Source organism: Canis lupus, chromosome 17 (assembly GCF_003254725.2).
Source record: "Canis lupus dingo isolate Sandy chromosome 17, ASM325472v2, whole genome shotgun sequence".
Classification (NCBI taxonomy): domain Eukaryota; kingdom Metazoa; phylum Chordata; class Mammalia; order Carnivora; family Canidae; genus Canis; species Canis lupus.
In genome coordinates this window covers 54,190,045-54,210,233 of record NC_064259.1, presented here as the reverse complement: position 1 = coordinate 54,210,233, position 20,189 = coordinate 54,190,045, and the positions used below count along the sequence as shown (strand labels likewise).

At 49.6% G+C, this 20,189-nt stretch overlaps 1 protein-coding gene across 4 annotated transcripts in view; it reads left to right on the top strand.

The window, feature by feature from the left end:
- Positions 1 to 486: 486 nt before the first annotated feature.
- The window catches only part of IGSF3 (immunoglobulin superfamily member 3), a 91,926-nt gene continuing 72,223 nt past the window's right edge, over positions 487 to 20,189 (top strand). For 3 of the 4 annotated variants that reach the window (XM_035700457.2, XM_035700456.2, XM_035700454.2), the window contains exons 1-2: positions 487 to 575; positions 1,223 to 1,899. In XM_035700457.2, the coding sequence (XP_035556350.1) occupies positions 1,857 to 1,899 (43 nt within the window). In that variant the 5' untranslated portion in view covers positions 487 to 575; positions 1,223 to 1,856. Of the gene's footprint in view, positions 576 to 718; positions 834 to 1,222; positions 1,900 to 20,189 lie in introns of those variants that run through there. The other variant, XM_035700455.2, reaches the window with a different exon arrangement.

The window sequence follows — 20,189 nt, the reverse complement described above, 5'->3', positions numbered from 1 at the left end:
GGGCTCCACTACACGCACAGATCAAGTCTGCTGAGGGCTTTGTCTTTGCTTCCGGGAGAGGGGACCCGCTCCCGTGCCGCCTCCTCAAGGCTCACCTGGCCTTGGCGGGGCTTCGGGAAGGGCCTCGCGCTTCTTGCCCACGGCCCGGCGGCCTGCGTGCGGACCCCCTGCCTGCCCTCGGGGCTGCCCGGCCCCACGCCCCCGGCGCCCGGGTCCCGGGGTGGCTCTCGGCCTCGGCAGGTGCGCGGGGGAGAGCGAGCCGCGGCCCCCGCCACGGTCTGCCCGGCCCGGGGCCAGGCCGCGCGGCTCGGGGGGCGGGGCAGGGGCGGGGCGGGGCAGGGGCGGGGCCTCTCGCCCAGGGCCCCGCCCCCGCCCCGCCCCCGCCCCGCGCGCGGAGGCACCGGGCGCCGCGGCCGGGCTGGAGGGGCGGGGCCTCGGGAGGGGCGGGAGCGGGGCTGCCGGCGCGGCCGCCGGGGGAGGGAGGGAGGGAGGGAGGGGGCGGCGCGTCCCCAGAGGCGTGCGCCGGGACCGCGGGCCGCAGGACAGACGCGCGGAGGGAGAGGGCCGGGGGCGAGGTCAGCATCCGGGGGGAGCGCGGGCGGCGCGCGGAGGGGCGGCCGGGGCGGGGGCGGGGGCCGGGCCGGGCCGGGGCCGGGGGCTGGAGGGCGGCGGCGCGCGCGGGGCCGGCTCCGCTCCGGGGTCGGGCCCGAGACCCTCCCCGTGGCCGGCCGAGCGCTCGGCGGGCGCGCCCCGGCGGCGGAAAGCGCAGCCCCGGTTCGCTTCTCCCTCCGTCTCTTTTCTTTCCAATCAGCGAAAAATAAACACCCGGGAAGGTAAAACAATAGCGGGGCCACCTGGGACGCGGCGCGCGCGGGGCTCCCGGGGCGGGGGCGGGGGCGGGGCGGGGGGCCCGGGAGTGGCGGCCTCGCGTCCGAGCGCTCCCGCCGTGGCCCCGCGGAGGGTGGGGCGGCCCGCGGCGGCCGGCTCGGCGGGAGGCGAAGGGAATTCCCTGGAGTGGGGCGTGTGGCAAAGTATTGCGGGAGCCTTGGGGCTGCCCGCAGCTGCCCTGCTCTGGGCGGGGAAACTGAGGCGGGGGCCGGTGGCCGCTCGCCCAAGGTCCGAGCGCGCGGCCTGAGCGCCCTGGCCCGGGAGCGGGACCGAGGCGCCCCGGGCTGCCCGGCGCTTGCCCCCCTTTGAGCCGTCTCTGTTGTGTTTGTTTTAGAAATCGCTGGCGCCGTGGGACCCGCTTCGCTCGGGGCTGCCGGACGCCACCCCGCTCCGCGCGTTCTGGGCAGGTGTGGGCAGGTGGCCGCTCCGCGACCTGCCGACATGGATGGAGACGACTTTTTGACGAAGCGACCCAAACAGCCGGTGCCATTCCGGGGCGATTTAGCTGTCAGAGGTTTTGACAAGACCTGCCCTGCTCCCTTTGGGGAATCTGAATGAGGAAGCTTACAGACACCTTCACTGGGAAGCCAAGGACATTTCTGTATAATCAGTGGATGAAAGGATTTTCTCAGACTCTTTTTTCCCTTTTCCTGGAGGATTAATTCACTGCAATCTACAATTCCAGCGGAAACCACAAGGCACGCGATGTGGGAGAAGCCTAGAGGGCCTTCAGAATTGTTCTGGACCCTTCCTTTAGCATAGGGGGAGTTCAGCAGGAGCCACTGGCGGCCCATCCCCCCCCACCCCCATCTTGCTGATCTCTTCTCTTTAACCTCTTCTCATTTTTTGAGTTCAGTTCTGTTTCCAAAACTATCCTCGGGAGCTATTAAGTGGATTGCCAGAAATGAGAGATTAAGCGCCCAGAGAAGAGGGAACGTCCTGTGTTGTGTCTCCTCTCCGCTGCCGACATGAAGTGCTTTTTCCCGGTGCTGAGTTGTCTGGCTGTGCTGGGTAAGTGGCTCTGCTTTATCAGGGCGATCGATGTGAAAGTTTAACCTGCTGTTGGTTCCTGTAATTCCTTGTGGTTCTTTCCCATCAACGCTTGGCATTGGGGGGACACCAGGACGTAGCCGGTGTATATCACAGGTTGGAATGGGGTACCAAGAGGCCCGCTTCTGACCCAGGAGGAACAGTGAGATACTGTTTGTTGTCTTTGAGAAGGAACATTTGCTGTCCTTGAAAGGTCTTGTGGTGTGAGATTCCCCCATCTGCATGTCAGTGGTTTAGGGACTCCATGTGGCTTCTAGACTTCAGTGTCTTTGCCTCTGTGTCCGTCCGCATTAATTCCTAATTCGAAGTGGCAGCATTATTCTTACTGTGGGGAAAGTTGGTTGTGGTAATGATGGTGCAGGTTTTTGTTTTTGTTTTTGAGGAGGAAGTAGGCATGAGGTGGGACAGGGTGGTGAAGGGATGCATCACTCTACCTAAGTGGTCTGTAGGCTAAGAGTGTTTGAGGATACCAGCCTTGTGTCTTCTTCACCAAGGAAACTCAGAGTGTGGTTCTGGGAGGAAGAGAGACTGGAGGAGTGGAAACTGCTTGGGAAGGGGTGTGTTAGGATTGGTTTTGATGTCCCTACAGAAGGCTGGAAGGCTTAGAGCAAAGTGAAGAACAGTGGCCCCAAGAGGCAAGCCCTTGACACCTGTCCTAGGGGTTCCGTCCCCATTGCCGAGGTCCCCCCACTTTGCACATACTTTCTGTGCTGTTGAGCTACATACGTGTGGGGTCTGAGAACACATGTTGGGTCAAGGAAAAACTCCCTAGCCAGGATCTGATGCGTCCTCTGTGTCCACCTCCTCAGATCTCACACAGGAGCAATCGCTCTGACCTCTCTCTGTCCCATCCCCTGCATTTGGAAGAGGTCATCACTGCTGCCTGTAGTGCCTGCATTTTTAAGCCTAGATATTTTGCATTTATAGAGTTTATTCATGACCTGCTGGCCGGGGAGATTGCACTCATGCATTGTCTGTACCCTTGTAGGAGTTTACAGTTGGGTAGAAAGAACGGATTTTGAAGTTAGAGAACCTGATGCGAATCTCAGCCTTACCGTGATCACTGTATGAACCTCAGTAAGATGGGATGATCCCTCCAAGGGCTGTCTTAACAGTGAAAGGCTCTAAGGTGTCCTAAACATCTTGACTGTTTTGAAAAATGTCTGGAACACATAATAAATGTGTCCAGTTGGCGGTTCTCAAACTTGGGTGCATGATGGAATCACTGTGGGAGCTTTTAAAATTCCTTGTCTCCAGGCAGCAACCCAAGACCAAGGAAACCAGATTCGCTGGGAGGGTGACCCGGGCATCATCAGTCTTTCTGCTTTCCTAAGTAATTCCAAGTGAAAGAACCAGTGTGTGAATTCATTAATGCCAGCCCTCCCTGCCCTTGTGCACACGTGGACATGGCTCCCGTGGCAGGTTAATCAGTGTTCTGCCCAGGTGAGGGTGAGGATACGGTGTCCCCATCTCCTCGTGTCGCCTGTCTGTTCAGGCAGAGCGCTCTCTGTGCACCCCTCCTGAATATCCCACTGGCATTTGTTCATACTGTATTTGTCATTCATTTAGCGTCTGGGTTTAAATCAGTAATTAGTGATTCATGTGGATTCACGAAGGACAAACAAGGAAAGCCCTGGGGAGTTGGGGACGGTGGGATGCCTAAGGCCGGATAGAGGACCGGCTGGAAGGGTGGGGCCCAGGGCCAGAGAAGGAGCCACCAATGGCAAAGCAAGGATATGTGACATTTGTGCCTTTTGTCTCTTTGGGCTGCTCTAGAAATGGGAGGCCCCCTGCAGGTCCCCCCTGCAGTTCACCCTCTGGGCCATTCTGTGGAATGGAGCTTGGGTCCTGGCATTGCTCTTCCCTCCACTGCCAGCCTCTTGTATAAACGGGGGCGCCGGGGAAGAAATGAGCATCAAGGTGGTGGGAAGGGGAGCACTGACAGACGACTGGACGTGGGTGAGGGTGGGCAGGTTTAGAAGTGTGGGTGTCCCTGGTTTTTTGCACTCTGCTGCTGAAATCTCATCTTCTCCCAGCACCCGGTGACTGTCAGCATGGCAGGGAGGGGGGGTCTTGCTACTGGCTGCTAACCTTGGAGAGCAGGAGGTGTTTGGGGAGGGAGCGCAACCCAAGGCGGGGGGGGGGGGTCTTATTTCCTGCTTGCAGTCTGGTGTGGGCTGATTCATGCGTCAGCATTCTTTCTGTGCAATGTAAATTAATGTGTAATGTGGATTTCAAAGAGCACAGAATCCCAAGGTTTTATGCTCATTTGGGTCACACACCCAGAATCAAATTTTGTTTGTAAAAAGTAGGCTAAGGCTAATAAGTACTTTGCAAAGTAGCATTGAGACAAGTGCTGCCAGCCTCCAGAAATGGCAGTTGGAGTTGAAAGACCCTATGATGGTACACCAGGGTGTATCCAGGGTAAATCTCGCACATGCCTGCAACTCCCTCCACGTCCTTAGACTTGTGCTTTCTGCTCCCTTCCTTTGCCAGTGTCTGGGATTTGGATCAGGTCCCTCCTTTTGATTCCTGCCCTTGTCTTTGTCCTCCTGAAGCCACATTGACCACTCTGTCATGTTTCTTCCTCTTGCAGCTCTGGGTGCCCCACCCAACTTGGGAGCCATTGGCTGCCACGGCCACCCATGTTCCAGTTCCAAAGCCATCCTAAGCCCCAGCCTGGTTGAGCCACGAGGGTAGTAAAGCCTCCACTGCTGAGAATGGGTGGAGCTAGAGGGGCAGAAGACGAAAGGGAGGGGGGCTGGTGTGACTGTGGCATGAATGTGGCATGCCTGTGAAAAGGAGGGAATGAGGAGAGAGGGAGAGCTAGCTGTGGCTGTGCCTGGCAGCAGCCTGCATGAATGACAGTGACATGGAAAGATGATGGGAAAGACAGAATGGGATTTGCGTCTACAAGAACAGGAAGGGGACAGTCAGGAAAGGTGATTAGAAGCTTCAGGCACACAAAGCAAATTTCAGTTTTACATAGCCACACATAGTTATGCCTCCTAGGCCGTGCTGATGTTGTGGACAAGATGACAGAGCTTTAAAAGTGTTAGCCAGGAAAGATACAGGAGGTTGGACCATCTCTGGATCAGCACAGGAGAATCTGTAGCTGGCTGATGATCTCCTCCAGTGAGAGAATTTCATTTGTCCTCTTGCTTGAATAGGATGGGACCGAGGCAGTGATCACTTACCTCCCAGTTATGGAAGAGGCCAGAGGATTCTTCCAAAAGAGACTGAAGGAGAACTTTGATGTTCTGATGAGAGTGAGTTCAGAGGCAGGACTCATGATCAAAGGCAGAAGACAGAAGGGAAGCTGCTTGGGGCAGTCAGGGAAAGAGTTCTTAAGATCGTGATTTATGGATGAACAAACACCATCCCCACCAGTTGTCACAGAGGTGGTGCACTTCCCTCTCCTGGGGACCATCTGACCAGGGGGCTGGAGAAGAAAATCCTTGTTAGGAGGTCTAAACTGGCCAGGATGCCTTTCAACTGTGCAAATTATTAAGCCCCCACTGGGCACCCAGGGCTGTGTTAAGACGCCCCAGTCTCCTGCATTTTGCATTGCAGTAAGAGAAGAAGCAGTAATGATACCACATCTCCTGGCTCTGGCCTTTGCTGTGAAGCGAACCCTGTCTCATTAAGTCTTCAAAATATACCCACTAGATAGATGACTCACATCATCACCTTTCTGTAGATGGAGATGTTGAGGTCCAGGGAGGTTAAAGAGCTTGCCTTGGGTAGACTACTGTACCAGCTCCATATGGCGCTCCACAGTGGTAAGGATCCAGGCTCCTAATGTCTTGTTTCATGTGCATGCCCCCATTCACAAGGTCATTGCATGGTCCAAGATGGCTGTGCTAGCCCCAGCCATCACGAAGGAGATGAAGAATTGGCGACAGGCAAGATCTCATAATTGGGGGACACTTCTGGGAAGTTGCACACATCTCTTCTGCTTTCCATCTCTGTCTGCTAGAACTTGAGTGTATGACAATACGTGGCTGCAAGGGGTGGCTGACAGATATCATCCTTAATTCTGAGTGTCCAGCGAAAAATTGAGGGTTCTGGGGAGAGAACAGATTTTGGAGGGACTGCAACGGATTGCTGGCAGAGCAACAGAGCTAGTAAGTGGCAGCACAGGGTTTTGAGGCCAAGATTATTTGGTTCACATCCTCTGTTCCTTCCATCTCGCCAGCTGCCCCCCTCGGAGTGTGCGGCCCAGCCCCTGGCTTCTAAGAAGCCTTATTGGGAGGGCATGAGCCAGATGAGCCACCAGTTGTTACAATGGGATGCAACATAAATCAGTGTATAATTACACAAGCAGTGTTGTGGTTTTAGCAGTTGTACTGTAGTGTCTACAGAATGCTTATGTGCCAGTCACTGCTAGACACTTCGCAGAGCAAGCCGTTCTGGATGAAGGACTGGCTCTGTCGTTCTGACTACTATAGCTCCAGAGCTCAGCTCTATGCCTGGCACAAAATCAGTAGGTGTATAGTTAATTTTTTAATGAACACATGGTTTCTCTATTGGCTTCCTTGATCAAGATAAGGAAACTCAAGGCTCAGACAGTTTAAATCGTTTTGCTTGAAGGACAAGTGCTAGAGATTGGCAGAGCCAGGATTTGAGTCCAAGTTTGGCTCTAGAGCTTGTGACCTTTTATGCCACCAGACAAGGGATCTTGACCTTTTTGGTGCCCGAGATTCTTTGGGCAGCCTGTTGAAGGCTGTGGACCCTTTCTTTGGATAACATTTTGAAATGCATAAATGAAAACATATAGACTAACAAAGGAAATCAATTATATTGAAATACAGTCTTCAAAATATTAAACAAATTTGTGATCATAGCAATATGCTTTTTCAGTAATGCATTAAATAAGCAGCTCTAACAGCAGATCTGACAATTATTTTAATTATGGCATAGTGAGGCACGGAAAGGGTATGTTGAGGTATCTGTGTCAAACTGTGATGTGATATGAAAGCATGTGTGATTTCTGTTGTGACAAAGTCACAGGTCCTGGAGACATCGCCCGCGATGGCTGCCTGGATTCATAATCAAACAGTTCACATTCACAGAGAGGTTAGTTGAAAATAAAGGCATAATTTTTCCCCCCATTCAAGCTCACATACCTCCTGAATTCTGTTCAGGGACCCCTGTGAAGTTCAAGGTGAAGTTCAGTGTAGGCGGTGGTTGTCGGGAAGGCTCTGTGTGAGAGGACTTCATTAGCTTTCAGAAATGGGCAGGGATTCCATGCAGGGAGCATTCTCTTCCCAGTAGAATCCTGATCCTGCAGAGGAGACAGCCATCATCAAGGTGGTAGAGTGGCCCTTTAGGGTTTGGACAAATGACTGTCAGTGGCTTTAGGGTCCAGTTCGTCTGGGATGATGAGGGCACAGAACTGGCTTAGGTTGTAATGAGTTTGGGATTTGGGCTTAGACTGGGTCCCCAGAGCCCAGGCAGACGACTTCCGCTGAGCCGTGGCCTGGAAACTGAATGAAGTGGCTCCGTTGCTGGCTTCCCATGGTCCCTGGCCTTGTGCATCCTCCATTATGGCTCCTTGATTAATATTTTTAAGTTCCTGCGGGAGCTCTTCATTTGGCATGATTGGACACCTGTTTCTTTGCTGCTTGAAAGTGAGCACAGCTAACTCCTCATAAAGGGTTGGTTTTTAATTTAAGGAAATTTAGGACACCTGTGTGTGAATGCCCCCTGATTTTCAAAGAAATGAGTGGTTGCATCAAAATCAAGCTTACATTTGTAGAAAAGCACACGTTGCCAAATTCCCTCATCAAGGACGCTTTATTAAGTGACTAATTGTGGGCCACAGTGGTGGGCACTTAACAAAGACCATGGCAGTGAACCTCCCGTAACTGGAACCCTCAATTAAGTGGGATTTTGTTTTTATTTTTGATCTCCACTTTCCGAAAGGCAAAAAAAATCAGAAGATGTGGCGGCAAGGATTTATTCTAGAAATTAGCTTCCAGGCCACCAGCAGTCCAGTCTGTACACCTTCCGCATCTATAATTATAGTAGCAGAAGAGAATGATGAGCCTCAGGGCACTGCAAGATCCTAAATCAAAGATTAAATTATATTAACTCTACTCAGGCTGGAAAAGTGGTCAGATGTATTTCAAAAACCTTTATAACAGGCTTTATGATAACAAGAGTTGAAGCAAAGTCTCTGCTTAATCTCCTATTAACCCTTTAATTAAATCCACCTGAAAACCCTGTCTCCGCCACCTTCACCATCCAAGTGACCCAGGCTTTGCTGGAGGCCACCCTGTCCGTCCCTTGTTTTCTAAGCGATGATCATCTAAGTCCAGCAGTCAAACAAATGGCAAGTCACTTTGCAAATGGGCAGGAAGACATGGCAGGCCATGCCCCCTGAGGACAGACGTCTTTTGGGGAAGGAGGGGCCAGGCAAGTTTGTTCTTGTTTTCAGCCCAGCGAGAGCAGTGAGGGAATGTTGACCAGGAGAGGGATGAGGCTGGAGTATCTTGTGAGTGGCCAGTCTGGAAAGGCTTTCTGAAAGAGCTAGAATGTTCGGCATTTCTGAAGTAATAAGAGAGTTGAGGTCCTGGCAGAACTGTGCGGGGTGGAGACCACTCTGGGCGCATGGGGCTGATTTGAGAAGGCTTCTCAAGGAGTGGAGAAGCCCGAGTGTCAGTGGGCTGGGGCCCTGGAGCTGCTGGTCCGTAAGAATTGGAGCAGTCAGTTGGCATGAGGTCTTGGGTGTTAGGGCCTGAGACAGAAGGAAGGTACCAGAGACCTGTAAGTGGGTGTCCTGGAGGACCGCTGAAGTGGCCAGGGAAGGTAGGAGGTGTCCTGGAGGTGGGGGTCCAGGGTGGAAGTGAAGTATAACAAGGGAAGGGCTTTCGTGGGTGCCTGGGGGGCTCAGTCGGTTAAGCATCTGCCTTCGGCTCAGGTCATGACCCCAGGGTCCTGGGATTGAGTCCCACACTGGGCTCCCTGCTCAACGGGGAGTCTGCTTTTCCCTCTGTCCCTCCCCTTGCTCGTTCTCTCTCTTCCTCTCTCTCTCTCTCTCTCTCTCTCTTTCTCAAAGAAATAAATACAATTTTTCTTTCTTTTTTTTTTTTTTTTTTTTTTTAAGGGAAGAACTTTCGTGTACCGTCAAAACATCGTCAGGGCAGTGAACTCAAAACAAAACCGTGAACTCAAAGAAATCAGTGGCCTCTTCTTCTTGATTTTCAGGTCCCTAGGCCTTTCTTTTATTAAAACAGGGGTGGGGGGTGGGGAAGGAATCTGATATCAGTTGTGTGTTCTTTCCCCAAATCTGATTCTTTGGTGTACGGGGAGCATGTTCAGGATTGCCTTAAATGGGCCTTATTCTTGTGTATTTAATACTGTTTTTGTAATGCCCACTTTCCTATTCTCTGGAGCACAGTCCACACTTCCTTTCTTGTGGTGACTTCTGAGAACACCATCTCTGCCCTCAGGGTGCTGGATCCCAGCTTGGGGCACCTTGGTGACATAGTCCGGTCTTGAGGCAAGCTGTTGACCTCCTTCTCACGGCTCCCTTTTAGTACTTCCCTTCCCTTAGGGGCCCCATCTGTTTGAAATCTTCTGTCTTTCAGCATTAATTACTAATTGATCTGTTTTTCCTGTGTAGTAACCAGTATGAACACTCACACTTGATGTAGTGCTATAGTTGAGCTCTAAAGCAGAGTTAATCGGGCACTCTGCGTTGCCCATGACCAAAAGACACAAAAGGGCTTTGCCTATTAGGTACCTTAGCCCTGGATCTGCAGTTTAGTGGAAGTGGTGTCATTGTTCGGTGTTTTGAAATGTCTAAGGTGGGGGCACTGGGTGGCTCAGTGGTTGAGCATCTGCCTTCGGCTCAGGTTGGGATTCCAGGGTCCTGGGATCAAGTCCTGCATCAGGCTCCCCATAGGGAGCCTGCTTTTCCCTCTGCCCATGTCTATGCCTCTCCCTGTGTGTCTCTCATGGATAAATAAATAAAATCTTAAAAGTCTAAGGTGGCCAGCTTTCCTACCCCACGTGATCCGTTGAGAGCCTCCTGGCACTTGGATAACCTTGGTATTTGCCCATTCAGTGATTGCGTCGGTGACCTTGATTGACTTTGCCAGGAAGGACTTAGTAGGAAGAGCAACAGGAGCCTGATGCTGAGTAACCAGCCATTGCTGCAGGTCAAACCACACCTGTCCTGTCCAGGAACGACCTACTCCTCTTTCTTTTCTTTTTTTAAAGACTTCAGAGAGGTTTCACAACCTCTTAGAGGTAACAATCGCATCAATCTTAAATTTCACTGAAGACTTGATTTGAATCAACTCATAATTTAAAACAACAAAATGCTTTAGGGTAACGTTGTGTAAGAGGAAGATCATGAGAAATTGGTTTCAATTTCAGAAGGTAGCTTATAATTGCTTTGTGTTTTGGATTTTTAAATAGTTGACAGAGGTAACAGGGGAGTATAGTTGTGTGACAAAAAATCCAGACAGTACAGAGAATAAAATGTGATGGTTCCCACTCTCTGCCCTATGCCCCTTACTGAGTCTGATGTATATTCTTCATAGTTTAATATATATTCTTCTAGATCTTTTTAATTCCTATGCATATATTCCCACAAATATAGATTTTTTTTCTGACATAAATGGAATCATACAGAACATATTGTTCAAGAACTTGATTTTAAAAGAGTAATTTAAAAAAAAATAAAAGAGTAATTTACCTCACTGTTTTTTCAGGCTTAATTTTATGGGCATATCAGAACTGATTTGGTTATTTTATAGTTAGTTGCAACTGTAATTTGTGAAATCATTGGGGAGTGGTGAGCCTCATTCAATAGCTGTATCACGGAATAATTTTGTCTTGCTGTATCAAGAGCAAGAATCATAATAAACACTACCCTTACGTTTTAACGTACTTAATGAAAATAATTGACTTGTTTATTCTGAATATTTTCTCCCCAAACACATAAATTTAACAAATTAAGTACACACATATTTTGTTGACTGTTTTAGTTATAATTTTGAAATGATGTTGAATTCAAATGAAGCCTATTTAAAACTTGCTAAGAGGATAACCATAAATCTTGGGTTTGGGGTTTAATTTAGTCAAGTTTCTTATTTGCTCACTGACTAGGAGAAAAAACGAGAGAAGTTTCCCTTGCATTTTCAATTCCCGAATAATTCTTCCATTTAGAGTGAACTGAATAACCACTGAGGTAGCTGGCTACCAGACATGTAAGACCTTAACACAAGAGAGCACTTATTTTTCTAGTGCTCCAGATGCAGCTATATCTGTAAAAAAAAAAAAAAAAAAAAAAAAAAAGATGCTCATTTCAAAGTGTTGGGTTACTTCTCAGGTTCACGAGTGTGACTGTCTTTAAATCCCTGGGAACAAATGCAGGTTTCTTGGATCATTCACCTTGAGTCCTGATTTTTTAAAAAATAATTCCCATTTGGGATGGATGGTTGTTGGATTCACATATCATAGTCAGCTCTTCTTCAGCATCAGGGTTTGACCTGCCACTTCCCATCCCGGAGACCACTGTTCTGCTACAAACCACTTATGATACTTTCCTAAAAAGAGTTTTCATTGGATCATTCAGCAAATGCTTGAATGCTAGCTCCTAGCAGTTGATTTTTGGGTTAAATCTTTTAAAGAAGAGTTAAAAGGTAAAATCATGAGAAACATTTTAAGAAGGCACCTGATCTGTATTTTTAATCTTAATAAATAGAAAGATTAATTAAAAACACTCTGACATGGAGGAGTCCTTTCTTTCCCTAAGGTCTGTCTTGTCTTGCTGTTACTTAACATCTTTTCCTCCTGGTTTGTTCTCAGCTCTCCTTTAGCAGCTGTGAGTTACACATACCCTGTCAGTCCTGACGAAGGGCCTTTTAAGGAGTATGACATGAATACCATTGATTGGGGGAGATTGGGGTGGGTGGCCCCTTGAGTGCAAATTCTTTCTCTTGAAAATGCACGAATATTCCTAAGTCCTGGATATGTGGAGCATCCTTATTCACTGCTGTGGATAATGTCTGTCTTTGGGAACTGGGGATTTTGTCCTTCGCTCTAAATTTCTAGGAAGCCAGGACAAAAGAGAACTAGAACAGTCACATACTTCCCATCTCGACAGGAGGTGGCATCCACACCAGGCTTTCTCTGGAGGACCCTCTGTGGGGAAGTGTGGTGGCCGTAAGGTAGATGTGTCTCCTGCCTTATACTCTGCCTCCCTACTTCCCCCACACAGTGGCTCCCCCTCAGGGAGCCTTGGGAGGGGAAGGCTGTCATGGGGACAGCTCAGGGACCTCTCCAGGGTGGGCCTGGGTTCCAGAAATCGTTGAGACGGCTCAGCAGGGTCCAGGCTCTTCCAAGTCTACATCTCGCCAAGTGCCATTGTCCCTTCACCTTGGGCTACCCCTGAGCACTCACTGATCTGCACTTCTCCTGAATGCCACCAGTGCTACTTCCCTTTTCTCCAACCAGTCACCTAAGTCTTAGGTTCCAGGCAGGTTGGAAATGCTGGACGAGGCCATCCTTCTCCTGGCAAGCAGCACTTCTTGGAGGCCTTTCTGGGGCTCCTCATCAGTTTTGCTCCGTGGTGGTTTCCTGTTGGTTTGGAGTTGGCTGGTCTCTTTGGAATTCTGCTTCCCAGATGGACACATCTGGCAGTTTATCAGAGAGTGACTGTGTAGGTAGAGTCATCCTAGATTAATCCCGAAACTAGACCACCCTTTAGGACGCTGGTTAGAGATGATGGGCTGAATAACTTCTTAAGGTCTTCTGATGGTGTAGTGCCAAAGAAAGCATGCTGGACAGTTTTGCCATCTGTCTTCTAGTCTTTCATGAGACAGGCAAGATCACATCTGAGTGCCCTGCCCAGCCTTTCCTCTGTCCCTCTGTCAGAAGGGGCTGGGGTCCCCAGCTGGGTGGGGTGCTGGAGGAACAGCATCTGTGACTCTTGTCACACGGATGAATCCAACGCTTCAGAGAAACTCCCTGCCAGTGAACTTCTGGAAGGTAGAAAGTAGATTGAGAACCCATGTGCCTCTTGGCTTGAATGTATTTGAAGAGAATCCTTAGGGATCTCATGGGTAATCCTCTTCTCTTAAAGGGGAAGTGTTCTGGAGGTGAGTTAAAGATTGCCACGGCCTGGGTTGGGGAGAGAGGGGCAGCGCTGGAGAACACCCCTCACAGAAGAGAAGCTTCTGCTATACGTAGTCTTTGTTTTAAAATTAAAACATTACGTAATCCAAACATTTGCCTTCCCACTTTTACCCCTGCCACAGAAGAGCTGTAATTTCCCATATTTGGAATTTGGGGAGAGCCAGGCCTCATTTGAAGACAAGGCCAGATTCAGTCTATGCTTTGGGGGAAAGTAAGTAAATACGAGAGCCTCGAGGGCTGCTGTATTTATGGTGAATCTGTGATTACTGCATGTGCCTCCTTGTCATAATTTATTCAGCAGCCCCCAATGTCCTGGAGCTGGTGCTGTGCCCATCAGTAATCTGACTCTTGTTTTCTTCTGCATATTTTCCCTTTTGCAAATGTATAGGCATTCAGCTTTAATCAAGTAGGCTTTTACTCTGTCATCTGTAACGGGGATGACTGAAGTCATGTGGAGGATTTTAAGTAACTAATCTCTTAAGACATTCAGAGCATAATCTCCTCCAACCCCTGATCATCCTGCCTGCATCGGAGAGATTTGCGAGGTTCTGCAAAGGAGGCAGGATGGGGACTTTGGCATCCTTCAGCGAGACTGGGGGGGGTCTTCCTTGCTGGCGACAGGTTTTTGTTTGCTTTTGGTGTGGGGACCTGCTGATCATTTGCCGGGTCAAGAGAGTTCAAGATGCTCCGTGAATGTGACCAGTGTGTTAGTAAATCTTGGAGCCAGTGCAGAAAATGAGAGGAAGATACCATCCAAGCTCACGGATGTCTGCGCAGCACATCCAGGGCCAGCTCTCAGGGAGAGGCTGCGAGATAGATAAGAGGCCTGCCGGTCAGTGTTGTTGGCTGACATTAGTCATGACGTTACAGCAAGATCAATCAAAAGAGCAGGGGTGCGGGTCTAAAATGTTCATGTGGTCTCTGCTTATAATTGGAACGTGACTTCACATGTGTGTCATTTATTAGACTTAATTGGATTACGGTCGCTCTTCAAATTGCCCTTTCTCGATTTGCCATTTGCAGCCCTCTCTGTAACTTCTCTGAGGTTAGCTCAGGTCCCTTGCGGGTCCCTGGCATCAGAAGTATCCTCCCGCTAAGGAATTTGGTGAACATTCCTATAGGTGCAGACTTTTTGGTGCTTCCTCTTGGTGTGGTGATAGAACCCCTCCCAACGTAGACTAGTGAGGAGGATTAGTTTGAATTAGTAAAATGTTTGAATTACCAAATATTTTTCAAGGACTTCACTGTTATTACTTTTAAGTAAATTTTGTAACTCAAACTAGGCTAATAGAGCTCCCAATAAAGATCCTTAGGGGATCCTGTTTTAGTAGAGAAATAAGAATGATTTGCAATTAGTGCACCAATTGTTTATGTAAATGGAGTTTCTGAAAAACTGGATTGTGCGTGAAAACAGTGTTTTAAGTAGTCCATGTGAAGCCCTGTGTACGTACGCTGCCGATTGGTTATACATGGTATAAAGACCTATTTTGCAAAGACCTAATTCAACCTTATTAGCAACATCTGGATTTCCAAGTTACTGAAGTTTTCTGGTCATATACCCCCCCCCCCATGCTTCCACAGCACCTGCACTTACCTATTTTAACATGAGTTATTAAGCTTAGCAAACATCTAGCATGTTCTGCTATGTGCTTGGCAGTGTTTTATATGGAAACGACAACAATCATCATCATCCTTGTGTAGCTTATAGGCTCGCAAAGAAGTCAAGCAGTATACAAATAAGTACACATATAATTAATTACAGGAGTGAAGCTAGATGGTATATTACTTTTTAATTAATGATCTGATGCATCAGACTGTAAGCTCCATAAGGACAGGGATTATGTCTGTGTTGTTGAACATGGTTGGCGCTCCTTAACCTGTTGCCTGGCACGGAGCTATTAGGTTGAGTTGTATGACTTTGCCACATTTGTCGGTCAACAACAGTTGAGTATCGTCAGTGTCGTAGGGTTTAACTTTATGGTTGTCCAGTCGATACGTATTGAATGTTGAATACGTATTATAGTCAGTGAGCTCTTGGAGTATGCTGCATTTAACACAGTTTGCTTTAGCCAGGGAAATGCCTACTGCAGTATTTGAGAGAGAACACTGAAATTTCGAAGAGCTAAAACTCACAGACCCTGTGATGTAGATATGGTCCATCAGCGGGACTTCAGAACCTTGTGTTCCATGTATCTTCTATGCAATTCTTGGCACATTTCCCAGCCTCAGGTGGAGACATGTGTACTTGGGGCAGGAGGGCTATCAGTAGCCTGGAGAATCCAGGAAAGTGTGCTGGAAAGCTGAGATAAAGACAAAGACCTGAGCAGGGTGGCCCGAGAGGAATGAGGAAGGAGAGACCCATCAGGGAAACCTAAGGGGCCAACTCTTTAGTCCAGAGTGATGGGAGCACTTGCTTTGACAGCACAGACCTCGAGTGTTCTCTGATTCAGCAGATTTGTGTGTACCCGCAAAGTGCTTGGTTACTTGCTAGGCACCGACAGACCTCATTGTGAGCCTCCTTTGTGCCTGACAGGTTGTGGGCTGATCTCGTAGATCGCTGGCCCATTGGAAGCAAGGGTTGAACTGAGGAGAAAGCCCAGCTGGGCCCTGCTGGGAGAAGCCCAGCCCTCTGGCCTGTGGCCTATTCCCTATCTGTGGAACTGGGAGTTGGGCCCAGCCAAGGGCTTGGACCAGAGCGTCCCAGACCTCCTCTGCTAAGTACTTTTTTTTTGCATCTGTTTGGATTTATTGGCCTTCTTTCCAGCTTCTCTGCACAAATGTCCAATTGTGCCACTCTATTATAATGCTCACTATTTTCTCACACCCACAGGATAATTTCTAGTTCAGCTCAATTCCACAGCTAATTCTTGAGCATCCTTATGTGCCAGCACAGGATGGGGGTGGCAAGTTAGGAACATAAATATGTGACATGGGTCCTGGCCTGTGGGAGACACTGTTGGTTGCCCACACAACAGCTATTCTTTCCTCGATGGCAGAGCCCTGATTTGGTTCAAAGGTCATGCCTCTCTCCCTGTACTACTCAAGGAAAAATGACTGTGCTTCTAGCTCCAGAGTAAAAGCTGACCCATCTAAGCCAGTCATGAAGGTCATAGCATAGACATGAGTGAGTGACAGGGTTTTGGCCAGTGAGATAAGAGAAGTCCGCTGTGGGGATCTGGGAAAAAAGTCTTCTCTTAGAAACACAAAAGGACAGCTCCTTTGACTAGATTTTTGGAAATGAGGCAGCCATTGTATCACCATGAGGAAAGTAAACCCGTTGAGCCCTCAGAGGGGAGGAACCAAGGTCCTTGATTGCGGAGCCACTGAAGACCAAGCAGGTTGACTTCCATACTTCCAGTCTTCACTGTTTCAGCCAGTTGAGTCGGTGTTTTCTGCTACTTATAGTTGAAGGCAACCTGTAGACACTCCCTCAAAAGAGCAGGAAGTAGGATTTATGCTTATAAAAAAATACAACTCAGCTTATCATCAAAAGGCACACTATTCAGAGCTAGTGCTGAGCCCTGGGGGTGAGCCAGAAAAGGAGAGGTAAGTCCACTGGTGGGCGAAGCTTGAGGAGATTGTTTGGAGTGGATCCTGAGGCTGGATTAGGATTTGCGTGGGAAGAGCAGAAGGGCATTCCGAGCCATGGACGGCATGAGCAGGCCTGCAGAGACAGGAGTGGACATGGCACTGTCAGAGAACAGTGAGATTATGTTCTAATTCTACAAGCAGATCCTAGAGCACTTCGAGCTACAGGCTTATTAGAAGGTGACCCTTGACTGAGGCAGTGGGAAGTGTCGTGAGCAGAGGAGAAGCTAGGAGATGAGGTGGCAGCCATGGACCTGGTTGGTCAGAAGGGAAGACAGGAAAAGCCTAGTGGAATAATTCGGTTATAGGTGGTGAGATTCGAGTTGAAAGCAGTAAGAAAGGAAAATTGTAGAGAAATAAAATAACTGCTAAGAGAAGGGTTGATTGGATGTGGGCAAAAGGGGAAGTACTTGAGTGTGATGGCTTGGGAAATGACATAAAATGGAAATTTGAAAGAGGGGATTGATTTTTAGGGCGATGCTATCTAGTCTTTGTCACTGGGGTTTGAGGTAATGATGGAAGATCTAAGTAATGGGACCTCAAAGTCATCTGAAAATACGGGTTAGGCCTTGGGAATGAGAGGCCAGGGTTTAAGATGATGGGACAGGGACAACACAGATCTGCACATACTCCCCAGATTTGCAGTGTTGTGGGGTCATGTGACCAATCTTAACCAATAAGATGAGTGAGGAAATAACAGGTATCATTTCCTGGCAAAGGCAGCTAAGAGCTTGTATTCCTGCATTTCTTCCCAGCACCCCCACCCATCCACCTACAGGCCAGAGCATGCTTGGGGCTAGGGGGCCAGGGCAGTGGATGTGGCCCCAGGGGGAGAAGGGCCTCCTCCTAGCATAAGACTTCGATTGCTCCACCTTTGGGTGGGAGATCCTCATGGAAGCCAGATCTACAGCTATAACAGGGTGGCATTGCTAACTGCTGTTTATGTAGGATCCAGGTTGATATGTGGTTTTCAGGTTACCTTTTTTTTTTTTAAGATTTTATTTATTCATGAGAGAGACGGAGATAGAAGCAGAGACACAGGCAGAGGGAGAACCAGGCTTCTCGCAGGGAGCCCAATGTGGGACTTGATCCTAGACCCCGGGATCACGCCCTGAGCCAAAGGCAGACACTCAACCACTGAGCCACCTAGGTTACATTTTTAAAAAGATTTTATTTATTTATTTGACAGAGCTTGCAGAAACAGGGAGAGGGAGAAGCAGACTCTGCACTGAGCAGGGAGCCTGACATGGGGCTCGATCCAGGGACCCTGAAATCTCAGGACCCTGAGATCGTGACCTGAGCCGCAAACAGACTCAACACACTGAGCCACCCAGGCGCCCCTTCAGGTTACATGGTTTGCTCAGAGGTCTGCGTTGAATGGGCTAGAGCTTGCTGGCTGCCTCTCCTACCTCTGGGATCTTAGTGTTCTTGGAGGGTGAGTTCACTTCTTGACCTGCCCCACAAGGCCTTCTAGCTTTGCCGGGTAGGGGCTCCCTGCTCAGGAGCTGTGGCGGGGAGATGGCTGCTGTCTCCGCAGGTACTAGAAGGTCAAGTGGCTTGTGCAGGGGAATGGTGACCAGCTTTGAGTGTCTCTATCATCCGTGGAGCTAGACCTGGAGCTGTGGGAAGAAGTTCCAGACCTCCAGATTAGACTAAGAATGAGGGGTTTTAAAAAAATCTTTCTTTCCTCTTCTCAAGAGATTGAAAATGTGCCTTCTCTGAAAGGCTCGCGGGCGTGGAGCTAGGCCCTGGGACTAGACCACTCTTTGTTACAGCGCCGGTTCCCTCGGCCGGGCTGACTCACGTTACTCCTGAGGGCAGGGGCCGGGATGCAGGGCAGGCAGGCATCTGGCATCTGGTTTTTGTCAGGCAGCGAGTACAAGTGCAGATGCTGAATCTGATCTTGTTTTAAACAAAGCAGAGTTAGATGCGGGGGGAAAGGCTTTTGTGAGGCGCCTCTCCTGCTCTGGGTGTGATCGCTGGTGTGTCCTGTTTCTCGTCTAACTGAAAACTTTGAGCCCACAAATACCGAGAGGAAAGCCCTTGAGACGGGGGGATGGCCACCATGGGCCCCTCAGGCTTTTCTCTCTGAATTTGAAAACTTAAACGCATGGAGAGGCTATTTCTGTCTCCTGTGGCTTTTTTTTTTTTAATTTTTCCTCCACTTCCGACAGCACAGAGGTGTCATAGATATTTATTGGCGCCGTTCTGTTCGGGCACAGCCACTCTTACTTTACCCACCGCTCTCCCTGCTTCCTCTGACAGGCCTAGAGGGTCCAAGTGTCGTCCCAGGAGGAGGATGACACTGAAGCCATCTGTCAGCCTGGCCTTTCCTTTGTCCATCTGTCCTTCCAGTCATCCTTCCATCTGTCCACCCAGCCAACTTGCACTAAGCATTTGTTCCTGAGCCAGCAGTAGGATTTGGGGCAAGCTATTTAACTCTTCTAAGCTCCTATTTAATTCCTCGTCTGTAAAACAATAGGAGCCACTCAATGTGGGTTAGTGTGAACACCGACTGGGGCTCCGGGAGGAGAGTGGGTGCGTGTGCCTGGCGCCCGGTACCCGCTCAGGGACTGGGTGCCTCCCTGGTGGGCTGACTGGCTGCAGGTTGCCTTGCACATGGGTGGCCATTTGGAGATTGGATTTAGGCCATAGTACAGAATGGCTAGCTATAAATGCCAGAGACCTTTGGACCGTATTGTCACATTCCTCCGGATATCTTGCCATTCTTGTCTCAATCTTGGCGGGGCTGCTGTCACCAGGCTCCAGAAATCTCCAAGCATTGATTATCTGCATTGGCCTCAGTGTTTACCGGCCTTGACGTCATTGGACGTTGAGAGTGTCAGCCGCTCGGAGGGGGTTCCTCACCCTGTTGACTGGGCAGGACTGCATGGGTCTGGCCTGCCCGTCTGCCTCACCCTTTTTTTTTTTTTTCTTTGCTACCTACCGTACCTGTGTGTCTAATACGTGAGCCATTGTTACCTCCAGCTTTCTCCATCTGCTCACTCTTCCGTGTCTGTCGGGGCTGCTGCTCTTTTGCCTGTTCTTCAGGATTTCCTTCATTTTTGCCTTCTTTTCCAGTACTTTCAGGGTGCAGTGCCGATGTCATGCATTGGGCTGGGTTTTGTGTGTAAAGAGAATAGTAGTCTAATGAGAGGGTCCCGGGGAAGTGAGTTGTTTGTCATCGGATGACGTGCTGGGGGAAGGCTTGGGGAGACACCCACGTTACCGGAGATGGTGCCGCCTGGAGCAAGGATGTGCAGGTCAGCTACCAGGTTCTCCGGCTGGTGGCAGTGGCTCGTGACCTGAGGGACACACTGCTTGAGCCCCAGCCTAGCTTTGTTGACCATCCTTAGTGGTCTCCCTTGTCTTTCTCCACCAAAAACTCACTTGCTTCTGCCTCTGGCGATGTTGGTCTCCTGGAGGCACTCTTTGGTGGCCACTCTGTGCCTTGTTCCTGCTCTCCTCCGGCGCCTTGAGGACATTCTGGCCTTCACTCTTCATGAGCC